We start from the raw sequence: 13,133 nt of genomic DNA, 5'->3' as shown, positions 1-13,133 counted from the left end.
TCATAAGAAGAAATGTTCTACAGATCACTGACATTTGCTTTGAGCAGTAGGAGGCCCACTCAAATAGAAATTAACCTACATGGCCATGAACATCATAATTCTCCCTGTACCAGAACTGAATCACCTGTTTGGTGTATCATAACTCATCCCTTTAGTTCTTGCCTTTATCATACAGAGAGAATACATAAATAAATAAAAAGAACAAGAAATCTTTTAGGTTACTTTTGCTTAAGCAGATTTTGTTTTGCATTAATACTTGAGTGGGGTGTGGGAGAACCCTTTGTTCCTGTAGAGCAGGAACTATGTGTAAAATGTATCAGACAAAACTACTACAAACAAATGTGAAAGTAGAAAGAAATGGCAATTGAGATGTCCTCTTTTGTGCTTAATTTACCCAATTTTTTTCAAATACTTCCATACACAGAGTTAGTATAAATTGTTGATGCCTTTGGGTAAACCGCAAACTATAAAGTGATCCCTGTCCTGAAAACAAACAATACTGCAAAAAGATATTGAGATGGTTAACTCTGAAAATGAGCAGTAGGAGGAAAGCTGGAATTGTGACTACTGTCTTAGTTTCTTTTTGTTGCACAGCTGTGATTTTTTTAAAAGGCTCCAAATGGCTTCTGTATTTCACTTACAGAATTCAAGCCAGCATGTTTCCAGCTTGAATTCATCTCCAAGAACCTAATAATAGAATCACCAGTTGAGTAGTTGACAGATAACTATTTTAGTTTAAAAAATAGAATCAAAAAAATCAGGAATCAGCTTGATCAGGAAAGACATCGTAGCCGGCACAGTACAGCTAAACGTTTAACTGAGTTTGCACATAGCAAATCTAGGCATTAACATACTAACTTTCAATAATCAGAAATTTCCATAATTACATTATTTAATAGGCTATGACAATCTCTATGTTTAGTCTGTAAATCCTGAGCCTACTCCATCATTTATGACCCCTCTTCCTAGAAGGTAGCTTTGTAACTATTTACTGTTGATGAGTAATATCTGAAAATAAAACTCTCTTCCATTTCAGAATTTCTTCTCTTCAACTAAAGCAAGACCACATTAAAAAAACAACCAAAATGATTCAAGGAAGAATATTTTGTGTGTGTCTTCTAGAGACAGAAGACATACATCTGGCTTTCCTCCTACCTTGCTCTACCTATATTAATTTAAAAAATCTTGGTTGAAACTCCATTCATTAGCACACTTAAAACTTTTTTTTTTCCTTCCTAGTTTATATGGCAAGCCTGAACCCCAATAAAAGGCTGAGGAATCCTACAAATCAGAGGCCGTCCACTCAAATTTTAGGAGCTCAAGCCAAAGCACCAGCTACAAAATATTTCCATTTTCTCAGTGAGTAGGGCAAATGCCAATGCCTCTTCAAATGGTATCAGAAATCTTTAGCTTGACTATAGGGAAACTGGCTAGGTACCATCTGCCTGTTTCTTCCCCATCTCGTGTCTGAAAGAATTATAGCACTAGATATGGCACTGCATCAGTTACAGCACCAGCAAAAGTTTTACTGTCTAACTCATTTTGATATATATATATATATTTATATATATATGTATGCTTCCATTAGTAAAGAGTATGTATACTTGGTGCAACATGATATTATTCTTTGTGTATTATAATATCTCGTGACATGGCATTTACCGTACAACTGTAAAAACAGTTATATTACAATCAGCAGTAATAATATTCTCTAGCCAATAAGTATTGGGCATTTATTTCAAACTTGATACTTACAATCCTCCTTCTAGGAAATTACAGACATTTTCATCACGTTTCGATACTAAATGGAAAGTTTCTCTGATAATTTGTTGCTGTGTATCTTCACTCTATGAAAGAAAACATATGCTATCAGGCTAAAATGGATTAACAATGCACATCACGCACAGCTAATAAATAGAACACAAAGTATATCAGCACCTCCAAACTATCTACTTCTGAAGCCTTAAATCAATTAACAAGCTGCCAGTTAACAAGTTGCAAATTGCTTTTGTCATTTCAATACAAAAAGGAGTTTTTACAAGTTGCAGAATATATTACTGAGAAACAACTGTGAAAAAAGCAATTAAGAAACTTCTAAAAAAAAAAAAGCTAAAAATAGTTTCCTCAAATAAACAGGAAGTCTTCTCAAGAACTCTGAATTTTTTGTATCTCCCCATAGCCTGAACTGCTACAGACATGTCTTGAAACTACTTTCACCCATGAACAGGGGGGAAAACAAAGTCTCAAAAGCTTGAAGGGGGTGAGGAAGATAAAAATCCCACAATACATAACTCTTTCAGAAATAGCTTAAAATATAACAGCATCATAAGCAACAGGTTCTTCTAAGCCATTAACTTCCCTTCTAGCAGATCAGAAACATCACTTCTGAGTTTGAATTCACTTGACTCTTCCTGAGTCCCCACTGCAACTGCATCATTTCGGCACACTTGCTTTTGCTATCCTTCTCTCAGAGTGGACTCGTTTTTAACAAGTCTGTACTTACATAGTCAGAAAAAAATAATTAGATACAATTAGATATAGTAGAATTAGATACAATTCTTAATATCCTGAATTTATTTTACAAGCATAGATAGCCCTCATCACTGCCCAAGCATGTAAGTCAGCATTTTGAACCATTAAATGAACAAACATTATAAGCACACCTGGTGCACATATCTTAAAAGTGATTTCAGCTAGAACAGTGGAGAACTCTGCATGACTGCTAAGCAAGCAAAGCCTGGCATTGGTGTGGTTTGCATTCATCACCTTAAATTCATGTGTTATTTTATAAACAACCTCTAGAAGCCAAGAAGTCATCAGTAAAAAGCTTCAGCAGAAGTAAATTGATCCATAAAACACAGAACAAAAAAAAAAGCAGGTTCCTCTGCTTCTATAGTTTGTCTTCCTTAAACTGTGCCTGCCTTATTCTGTAGTTATCTCAGTTACTTCCCCCATATTTTCTATAGTACCAGGAAGGAAACAATGTGTCTTTTTTTCCTAAGAAACTGAGTTACTGAGTATTTAAAATAACTTTTGTTTTCAGAATCTGCCCTTATTCACAAAGTTGTTCAGAAACTTATTTTTAACTTTTAATTTATGACCACAGGACTATATTCTGAAACGTCTTCCTATTTAATGGCCATGAATTATTATTTTGCTATTCAACTGCAAAAGATTAACAACTTTACTTTACAGTAGAAACTCTTCCCATTTTCATATGTATCAGGGAAAAAACTCACACACATTTTATAAGTTTTGGTATCATGAAGCAAACAAATACCTCTTTTACAGATCTGACCAAATTTTCTCCAGAAAGCAGGAGATGCTTTCACTTGTAGAAAAAAAACCCTGAGATTTACCTCCATTATTGGTTCAATCGATATTAAAGTGTAGATAAGTTTCAAAAAGCCCATAAATAAGCCTATCTTATTGAAGTCACACACAAAAAGATAATCAAGACAATTGCACATGTTTCTGTACACCACAAAGCTTTAGGGAAATCACCTAATCACATAATTTCTTAATTTCATTTATTATCCACGTTTTCAAAATTTCAAGACGTTCTGTTTAAATAGACATATTACCCTACTTTAAGCATTGAGGATTTGTTCTATTTCCAGTTATGAAAGTAGTAGAGTAGAATAGAGTTGACAAAAAAATCTGGTATATTCCTGCCATTTGGTCCTCTCCTACCCCTGCTTCTTCTGCCTTCCAGGACTTTGATGACACAACAGTAACAGAAGACACAAAAAGATAATGAGATTTGAAGGGAAGATGAGAATGGACATTAACTACTTCACATTTATGCAACTTTTGTACACCTTTCCAAAGCCTTTCATCTACCTATTTAACTATTACCTCCACATTGACAGGAAAAAAAGAAAAGGAATAAAAATGTAAAAAAACAAAACAAAACAAAACAAGAAAACACAAAAAAACAAACCCAGAAAACTTTTTTAATAAGTTACTGGAGCTCTGCAATGGAAGTTAAGAAGAGAGTGAGGACGCACACAAGAGGAACACTTATCAATATGTGTAGGTGAGAATATTCCATTTTAATTTTTAAATTAGAAATGATAAATGAAAGACATCTGCTTGGTAACCCAGAACTGATGAGAAATAAGAAAATGGGTTCACAAACATATATTAGAATTTCCCAAAATTGCCTGTCTAAGGAGAAGGGATCAAGTTCAGTCATCCATGGCAATGACCTGTATCAGTTACACTCCTTTAATTAAAAGCCTGACAGTGCAAATTCAAGTGTCATAGTCATCATTTCTGCTCTGAGATGTAGAAGATACAACCCTTCCAATAAAGTTAAACATGACTTCTGTAACAGCCAGAATTTCAAGTAAGTGGCCACAGATCCAAATAACAGTATTAATGAAAAAGAGTATTTTGTTCACATAATTCTGGAAAGCATCAGTTGCTTTCTTGCTTTTTACTGCTCAAGGTCAGCCCAAGCAGAACTTAGCCTATGTGCTATGAAATCAGGAGGTGATCAAAATATTAGCTGAAAATCTCCTACCCTTGAACTAAATCAACTGTTTCTACACTGTTTCTTAATTCCTTGTGACTGCACTTTCCTTTGGCTCAGATCAAGTGCTTGTGCTGCATTTTCAGATCTGCTTTGCTACTTGCCTTCTCCCAAGTAAAACACACTTTTCTATCTCAGACCATTTCTTTTTTTTTTTTTTTTTTTTGTATTGACTGTGCTTTCATACTACTCTAAAAGTTTCCAGAGGAAAAGTCTCTGCTGTTGGAACTCACGAGTCCCATAAAACCCGTCTTCCCAATTCTAACGCCCCTGGCACTACACGAGACGCCGAAAGTCGGGCTGAGAACCACGGCAGAGTTCAGAGCGGCGCTCCCACACACACGCTGAGGGAACCGAGCCGGCCGTCGAACAGGACTCGACCTTCCGTGCGACTAAAGGGCAACCGCACCGAGCCGGCCGTCGAACAGGACTCGACCTCAGCGACAAGAACGCCGACCGGGCGGGCACCTTTCCCCGACAGCTCCTCTTCCTCACGGCCGGCCCTTCGAGCGGTCCCGGCGCCCTCCATTTCCCCCCGCCCTCGGCCCACGCCGCTGCCCGGAGCGCAGGGCGGCCGCGCCCCGCCACCGCCGCGCCTGAGGGGAACGCCCGCCGCCTCGGCACGGACGGACGGACGGACGGACGGACGGACGGACGGACGGACGCCCTCCCCGCCCCAGGAACCCGGCCCCGCGTAGCCCCGTCCGTACGTAGCGCTGGTAGAACTTGGAGAGCCGCGGCTTGCCGTGGTTGTTGAAGATGAGGATGGCTTTGATCATGGTGGGGTGGCGGCGGCCGCCGGGCTCGCTGCGCTAAGCCCCTCCTCCCCCTCCCCCTCCTTCTTCTCCTCCTCGTCTCCTTCTTCTTCCTCTTCCTCCTTCTCCTCTTCTTCTTCTTCTTCTTCCTCCTCCTCCTCCTCCTCCTCCTTCTCTCCCCCACCCCCCCGCCCCCCACCACGTCGATCCGCAGCCGTTAGGGGCGGTGCGCCGCCCCACCGCACGCGCCCCGCCCCGCCCCGCCCCTCCCTCCCCGTCACCTGACAGGAAGGCGGCGTCCGGCAAGGGACAAACCGCCTCGCGGCCCGCCCCCCACCCCGCCGCGACTTCCGCCCGCCCAGCGAGAGGATGGCGGAGGCGGAGGAGCAGGCGCTCGCCTCGCCTCAGAGCGATAGCCGGAGCGAGGGCGGGGAGGAGGGCCCGGAGGGCGGAGCCGCAATGGCCGCTGCGGACCCGGCTCCCCCGCCAGCCGGCTCGCCGGGCGCCGAGGAGCCCGCCGGCGACGCGAAAAAGAAAAGTAATGGGGCGACAAGCCGCGGGCGGGGGACGGGAGCTCGCGTGGTGACGGGCGGGTGCGCTGGCCAGTCGGCGGTGGGAGCGAGTGGTTCTGGCCAATGAGGGGGCGGGGGGGGGTGCGGTGGCGGTGACGGGCGCCCCTTCCCCGCAGTTGACGTGCTGCTGAAGGCCGTGGGCGACACCCCCATCATGAAGACCAAGAAGTGGGCCGTGGAGCGGACCCGCACCATCCAGGGCCTCGTTGACTTCATCAAGAAGTTCCTCAAGCTGATGGCCTCCGAGCAGCTGGTAGGGGCCGCGCCTCCCTTTCTCCCCGCCCGATGCTGCCCCGCGGCGCTGCGCGGCAGCGCGTTTCGCTGGGCGGCTCCTAAGCGCAGCGTAGCCGTAGGAGTCAGGGGTACGGAAAGAGTGTTTGGGGAAAAAAGCCCGAAGTGTTTGGGGGTTGACTTTCTGAATATTGGTGTCTGCTTCGTTCTTCTTGAACGGTTTAATTACTTTAATAGGACCAATTTCTATTTTAAAACGGGTATTTGGGGAAATGTTCACAGTTTGGCAGCACGCTGCCGATATTGTTCATGTGTTCCTTCCTGTGAAGCCCAGGTGGCCTCCTCATAGCACTGGAGGAGCTGGAACAGATTCGGAAATATGATTGTACTTACCTTGCAATTAACAGTAAACTCTTAACATCCATACACTTTGAAGTTTTCGTTTAAGATGTAAATTTAAAGCTAAACTCATTAAAATAATTAAGTGTTTAGCTAAAGTGTAGATGAAATCACTGTGTTCTTGGTCTGGAGGCTCTTACTGAAGCATACAGCTGTAAATGGTTTCGCTAGCCATCTCTTTCACCTGGAAATCATGAAGGTTTGTTTTTTTTTTTTTCCCAAGGCTTAATATCTCAAAGAAGAGTAATAGTTCAGCTATTTACTGTTTGTGGATATTCTCAACAGTTTAATTCATTAACTGCCATCTCATTACCTGAGGAAAAAAAGATGGGACATGGAGTCTTCCAGCGTGGTATAAGCTTAAGGCTATACTTCAGGAGCAAAGCCCTAGGAATTTCATAACTTTTCTTTAGAAATAGCACATGATACCCTACTATACATTATCATCTTGCACTACAGATCCCAAGGCCTTCTTTGACATTATAGACTACCTGCTATATGCGTATATACATTTGCAGCAGGATGTGACAAAGATGACTTTGTAAAAGAACACAATAATTCTGATTTCTGTGACTGCTGCTCTAATTGAGCAAATTTGGAATAGTAGGAATGGTTTGGATACTTGAAATAAGAGCAAGAATTAAACCGGTGAGTTCACTTTGTGCTGCTGTATGGCAGACGAATGAGTCAACTTGCAGGAGAAGGAAGTCAGCATGCTTGCTTTGGCTTGGTCTGGTTGGCCAGTCAGGGGTGACTCCTGGAAGTCATGTTGCCCCTCCACACTGAAGATATATTAATTTGTAGTATTTTGGTGTGGACTGTAAAGATTATTAAATAAATGGTGAACAGAGGTCAGATTCACACACCTCTGGTTGCAGAATGTTTCTTCTATGTGATCTGTGAGATCTTTGAGAGATCTCTATCTTCTGTTTCTTTTCTTGCAGTTCATATATGTAAACCAGTCCTTTGCTCCGTCTCCAGACCAAGAAGTTGGGACCCTCTACGAGGTGACTTTTATCTTAAATATTCTTTCCAAATGCGCTTAGCAGAATTTGTCAGTACACTTTTGGCACTTGATATCTGCCCCCAGCTATGCTGCTAATATCTTCCATTTAATGTAATGTAGTTGACAGAGCTGTATGAGTATTAGTTAAAGAGACATGACTTCATACAATCTCTGGAAATGCATTACTTCTCATACAGTGTGTTGTAATGGCTCTCACTATGATGGAGAGCTTTGTTATCAGTAACAGTATTCCAAGACACAGTTATCTGGTGGAGGGATTTTTTGTTTGTTTTGTTTCATGTATATGCTAGCCAATGAATAATGGCTCTTGTTTTGGTTTCTTTTTTTCTTGCAGTGTTTTGGAAGTGATGGCAAACTTGTACTGCATTATTGCAAAACTCAGGCATGGGGATGAATGACAATCAATACAGTTGTTTAGGTGTTGCCTTCAAAAATGGAAAAGGGACTAATTTTGTTAACCTGTAAACACACAGAAAGAAGGATTTTTGCATTTCTGCTTATGACTGTACATTTATAACAATTATGTAGATAAATAACATAAAAAAAGAGCAACCTAGGCTATCTGATCATATAGCTTTTTTCTGATGTACATCTGAGGTACAGAAAAAAAATCTGCATATGCCATCTAAGAGTAGAGCCAGCTCTCTTGCTGCCGAGTCCTCAATTGCTGTATCTAAAGGGAAACTGTATCATGCTTCTCTGGAGGACTGACTGGATGGCTCTGTTACCCTATATGCAATACTGAAGATAAAAGTTCCTTTTTATTGATCTTGAAAATCTATTATGCCATTTCAAGGCGGTATTTTGAATTTTTTTTTTCTCATAATTAATATGTAGGTATTAGTATATAGTCTAATTACTTCACTCTGTGCCTTCCTCATATTGGTAGTATATCATTTATATGTTACAACATAGTCATAGGCCTCAGAAATACTTTCCTCCCATCCAAATTGTGTAGTGATTTGTTGAAGGCTCAACACTTCAGCAGTTGCCAAGGTGTTTCTTCTGGCACTGTTTAATGACTAGCATCATTACTTGAATGTTGCAACTGGCTGTTGCATCTTCAGTTAATGAAGAAATAGACATGAGGTGCTAAAAACCTACTCTACTACTTTTGGCTGCTGTTTTCATGTTTCACCAGCTGCATGTGCCAGCAACAAAATAGAATGCACTATGTATTCTTTTGCTAAGTTGTAACATAATAAGGAATTTTTTTTTCATCCTTGGTACCTTGATTAGGGTACTGAACTTTGCTTTTATTTATTGGAAGGTTTCGGTTGTGGGGGTGGCTTTTGTGGATTTATTTTAAATGTTCATTGTACAATCTTTGTTTAAGCTAAACTAAATAAAATGTTAGCTGTTTGCTTGTGGAGTGTTCTTACACTGGATGACGGTTTTGGTCCCTGACATAATCCACTTCTTCAGCACATACAGGCAAAACAAAGCATACTTCTACAATAGTCTTGAGTTTTTCAATGCTATTTCATGTGTAAGTGGCTCTCGTGGTCTCTGCAACCTGTGTATAAGGTAGTTCTCCAGGAGTCCTCTAAGGGTGGAACCAAATATTCAGCTTAACTTACTGATGTTGCTACATTTTGTGTGCAGCCTGCATATATGGCACAGTAACACAGGCACACACCATGATTGCTTGCTATATGAACAGCTTGATATATTTTACCACTTTCTAAGTGGAAAACTTGGAATCACTGGGTTGAGCTATCAAGGCACAATTGGTTTTAAACGTAAACACTTCAAATAATGCTTACTTTTGCCTGCTCAGAACCCTGATCTCATGAATCTCTGTCTATTTAAGAGAACTATTGCAGAGGTAAGCACTCTGATTCTGTCTTGTTGAGGAAATTGCCTGCTGTTAGTGTGAAGCCAGCCTAACCTTGCACAGCCACTAGAGGGTACACAAGGACAAAGGTATCTGCATAGTTTTTCTTAGATTTTTTTTTTTCAATCTTTTTCATAATGTGTCCACTTGCCAGCCTTACAAATATAAGTAGTTTGTTCTGCTGTGTTGCAGTATGTTTATCTGAGATAAGCTACTAGTCTGGCTCTCTTTAAAGAATGTTCTATTGGTGCCTTTCACCTCATTTGATCTTAAATAGAACTACTGATACACTGCAAGTGTGCTCTTCAGAAGTGATGCAAGAAGGCTGGGAGATGTGGCGGGGGGGGGAGATTGTTTTGGTTTGGTTTAAAAATAAATAAAAGCCCACTAGGATCTTAAGGTGAAGGAGAACTGTAGGTCATTTTACCTTGCCAGCTAATAGTAGAACATTGGCCTTCATGTTGAATATATCAATAATTGTTATCCTCTTAACTTAAAAAAAAAAAAAAAGTTTCCCTCATTCCTTTCAAAGGTGGTGTAAAACCCACAGTAATAGTTTGGATTTCTTTTATTCACCACATGCATTTTTGAACTTGGATAACTTACCCATGCAGATCTGAATTATTTATTTGAGATTCATCTTGTGCCTTGTACAATATTTATTACTGTTTACTCCAGAATTTTTCTTCTTTTAGTTTCTCTGCCACCCCAACAAATTATTTCTTGGCCCCTAGTTTACCAGTATACAATGACTGTTCACCTGATCCAGCTCCCGCTTTCTGTTTCCTGAATGCTCTAAGAAGCTGCCTTTTTTCTGTTACTTGCCTTTTAATGACTGCCAGTTCCAATTCTACTAATTCCCCCACATAGCTTCCCTACCTTCTTTATAGAGAGAGTCCTCCTTTTTGCCACTCTTGCCTGTAGTTTTCTACCTTCTCACATCAAGGAGGTAGTCAATGCTTGTTTATCTCTGATTACTCCTTAAGGACCATTGGCTCACTCTGGAGTCAGGGTGTGACTGTTTTAAGTGGCAGAAACTTTTCCTTGTACATATTCTTAAATAACAGCCTAGACTGCAAACATGTTAAGTAGGTAACGTGTTGGGTATTGAACAAATAAATAATTAGCAGAACATTGCTTGTAGAATTTGCAGAAGACAAAAGTTGCGAAAGACATGTTAAATCTTTTATTTTAAAAAGTGACAGTTACAGCATCTGAAATCATAGATGATCCTGAAATGTTTTAAACTATATGTACTTATCTCTTCAAAAATAAAAATTCCAGAAAATTGGAAACATCAGAAGCTTAAGTAGAGCATGAAATATGTTCTCTGTATTCTGTATGCCTTGAGCAAAAGTTTTGGCTGTAAAGTTTAAGTGACTTCCGTTGCTAAAGTGGAAGAAAAAATGAAACGAAAGTAAGGACTGAACTTTTGGGCAAATCTATGAGAGTTGTATGAGACAAAAAAGTGTAGACTTGCTTGGAACTGTATTGTGCTCCATCCAAAGATGCTACAGTACTGAGCTACCAATATTTGTAATATAATTTAATACACTTGATTTTATGTAATTGAATTAACAGAATAGTCAAATTGGAAAAAATCAGTAAGTAAACTAATTTTTAAAGATAGACACATAAAGGTAAGTATTGGAAAGGAAAATTGTTATACTGGTTTTGTGAAAGACTTAGTACTTCACAACATCCTACTACTAAAAAACCGTGCTATGTAAAATCCAGTTATCTTGTTTCCAGGGTAACAATCACCAAGTTCAAACCCTCTAAACTGGAATGCACTGCTTGTATGAAATACTATTCAGATAATAATTTAAAGACTATCATTAATTACAGATTTCTATTTCGTAGCTTGACTTAGTCTTAAAAGCACATGGAAAACATGAAGGAGCTAAGTGAAACTAAAATTACCTCGAGAATGAAATCATAAAATGCATAGTCATGCCACTTATGTACGTATTGAGTGGATGTCATCTTTACTTTTAAGTCATGTAGAATTACTCCTAAGGTATTAACAGAAGATGTGTCTGCGTTAATTATCGCCACAACATAATCTTGCATATACTGATTACAGCAAATTCAAGGTGTAGGGGGGTGGAAATTCACACATCCATTCTGCAAACTCCTTTTCAACTCTAAAGCAGCTTCTGTTTACTGTTGCTGCTTTTATGCTCAATTTGCAGATCAAATTCTGCTTTTAATTGCACAAGCTTTTGGCTCACCTTGTTCTTGATGATCCTGAAGTCTTTGTTCTTCAGAGATGTACAAAGATCACTCAAGGCATGATTGTACTATAACACCTTCATACTTGGATGATGAGACAAAAAAGGGTGAAAATTGCCTTTAACTCTGGGGTTTTCATTATGATCATGACTCTATTATGAGCTTGTATAAAATGCTATGTGCAGTAAAAAAGAAAAAGTGTTTGCAGCCTTGTTTCATATTGGATCATCAAGAGAAGAAAAACATTTGACCAGAAAGCATGTTAAATGTGTTTGCTCTTACTTGTGGAGACCATGCCTCAGCTTTGCTAGCATCGTACTTAATATGCTTCCAAGGTTAAACATGATAAAATTCTCTGTATTTTTCTTCCTGCTTTGCACTTTCTTTGGTAACCATAATGCCATGAGATGTCAGGTGCATCTCACTGTATTTTAGTCGAAGACTTTTGACTTGATGCCAAAATCTCTAAATGAGTTTTTGTCTCTCTGGATGTTGTTTCGTCTGAAAAAGGTGATTAAGAAAGGTTGAATGAATCCCATTGTTGACTAAAGAGAGACTGAAATAAGTATGTTAAAAGCTTTTAATGTTAAGCCAGTCACACTACATCTGTGCCACTGAACTCAGCAGTGCCAGGAAATTTTCTGGGGCACTGTAGCTCAGTCATCTGTACAGTGAGTTGATAGAACAGTTGCTGGCACAGGTTTTGGCCTATGCACGATTCAGGAGTTGGCAAGGTACCATTTCTGGTGGGCGCTTTGGACGTGACCAGCCTGTTCTGGAGGTTAAAAGGTGAATAATGTGGATGCAAACTGTTCTTTGCAAGTTGGTCTCTGTGCCAGGGTGCAGTCCTTGGGATATTTGTTAGTAGATACACAGTCCCAATTCCAGGTGAGATTTGATCCTTTGTATGCACACTGAGAAGAATTAAACTTTGAGGAGAAAAACATTGTCCCTCTTCAGCCTCCAGCAGCAGTCTCAGAACTTTTTTAAAATGGTTCTGCAGCTTTCCCTCCATGCAATCGTCACATATATGCTTGCTTTAAGTGCCTACCGATACATAGATTCTGTAAGATTTTTTATTACAAGTGCAGATTATAGATGGTGAGGAAGTACTACTTGCACATCTCAATTCACTCATACCTTTTCTTTTTAGAAATAGATGACAAATATTAGTAGGATTTAGGGAAAAGTACGGGAGTCTCTGTCCTTGGCCTGTGTCTTCTCATGGAATAATTCCACATGAAAATTATTTATATATAAAAATATGTATCAGTTGGACTGAGTGAATATAGTTGCATAAAATATAATTGCATTGAGGGCTTAAGCATTTAAGAAAAAAAATCAAGTTACATGTTCCAATTGCAAAAATCAGTATATGACATTAAAGCAGTCAAAAATGTCTTTCCTTCAAACCAAGTTTGGTAACAGAACTAATAGCTCTAGCAAATCTTCCGAAATAGAATGCATTAAGAGCTCTTCAGCTCTGAAAGAGGAAACCTCAAAGAAGAGAAGGGCTCCAAACAGAAAACTACACCGTAAG

General features: G+C 39.8%; 2 protein-coding genes across 4 annotated transcripts in view; one reads left to right on the top strand and one right to left on the bottom strand.

Annotated features, from left to right (window-relative positions):
* The window catches only part of AP3S1 (adaptor related protein complex 3 subunit sigma 1), a 35,033-nt gene extending 29,594 nt beyond the window's left edge, over window positions 1-5,439 (bottom strand). The window contains exons 1-2 of one of the 3 annotated variants that reach the window (XR_006164848.1): window positions 5,248-5,439; window positions 1,756-1,847 (exon numbers count right to left, since the gene is read on the bottom strand). Coding sequence is in view for 2 of the 3 variants with exons in the window: in XM_042787686.1 (XP_042643620.1) it covers window positions 1,756-1,847; window positions 5,248-5,316 (161 nt within the window). In the remaining variant the exon portion in view is untranslated. The remainder of the gene's footprint in view (window positions 1-1,755; window positions 1,848-5,247) is intronic. The other 2 variants (XM_042787686.1, XM_033000977.2) reach the window with 2 other exon arrangements.
* A 174-nt stretch (window positions 5,440-5,613) lies between these two features.
* Window positions 5,614-8,883, top strand: ATG12 (autophagy related 12). The gene is made up of 4 exons (XM_033000989.2): window positions 5,614-5,830; window positions 5,981-6,117; window positions 7,439-7,501; window positions 7,856-8,883. Exons 1-4 carry the CDS (start codon window positions 5,662-5,664, stop codon window positions 7,913-7,915), a joined length of 429 nt encoding a protein of 142 aa, XP_032856880.2. The 5' UTR covers window positions 5,614-5,661; the 3' UTR covers window positions 7,916-8,883.
* Window positions 8,884-13,133: the final 4,250 nt, after the last annotated feature.

The sequence above is a fragment of the Tyto alba genome, unplaced genomic scaffold (assembly GCF_018691265.1).
Source record: "Tyto alba isolate M040663 unplaced genomic scaffold, T.alba_DEE_v4.0 Super-Scaffold_13, whole genome shotgun sequence".
Lineage (NCBI taxonomy): Eukaryota > Metazoa > Chordata > Aves > Strigiformes > Tytonidae > Tyto > Tyto alba.
This window is presented reverse-complemented; position numbering and strand designations above follow the sequence as displayed.

Coding starts and splice junctions, on each gene's coding strand:
- ATG12 (XM_033000989.2), top strand. CDS start 5,662: ATGGCGGAGGCGGAGGAGCAGGCGCTCGCCTCGCCTCAGAGCGATAGC. Junction 5,831..5,980: donor CGGCGACGCGAAAAAGAAAA/GTAATGGGGCGA, acceptor CCTTCCCCGCAG/TTGACGTGCTGCTGAAGGCC. Junction 6,118..7,438: donor TGATGGCCTCCGAGCAGCTG/GTAGGGGCCGCG, acceptor CTTTTCTTGCAG/TTCATATATGTAAACCAGTC.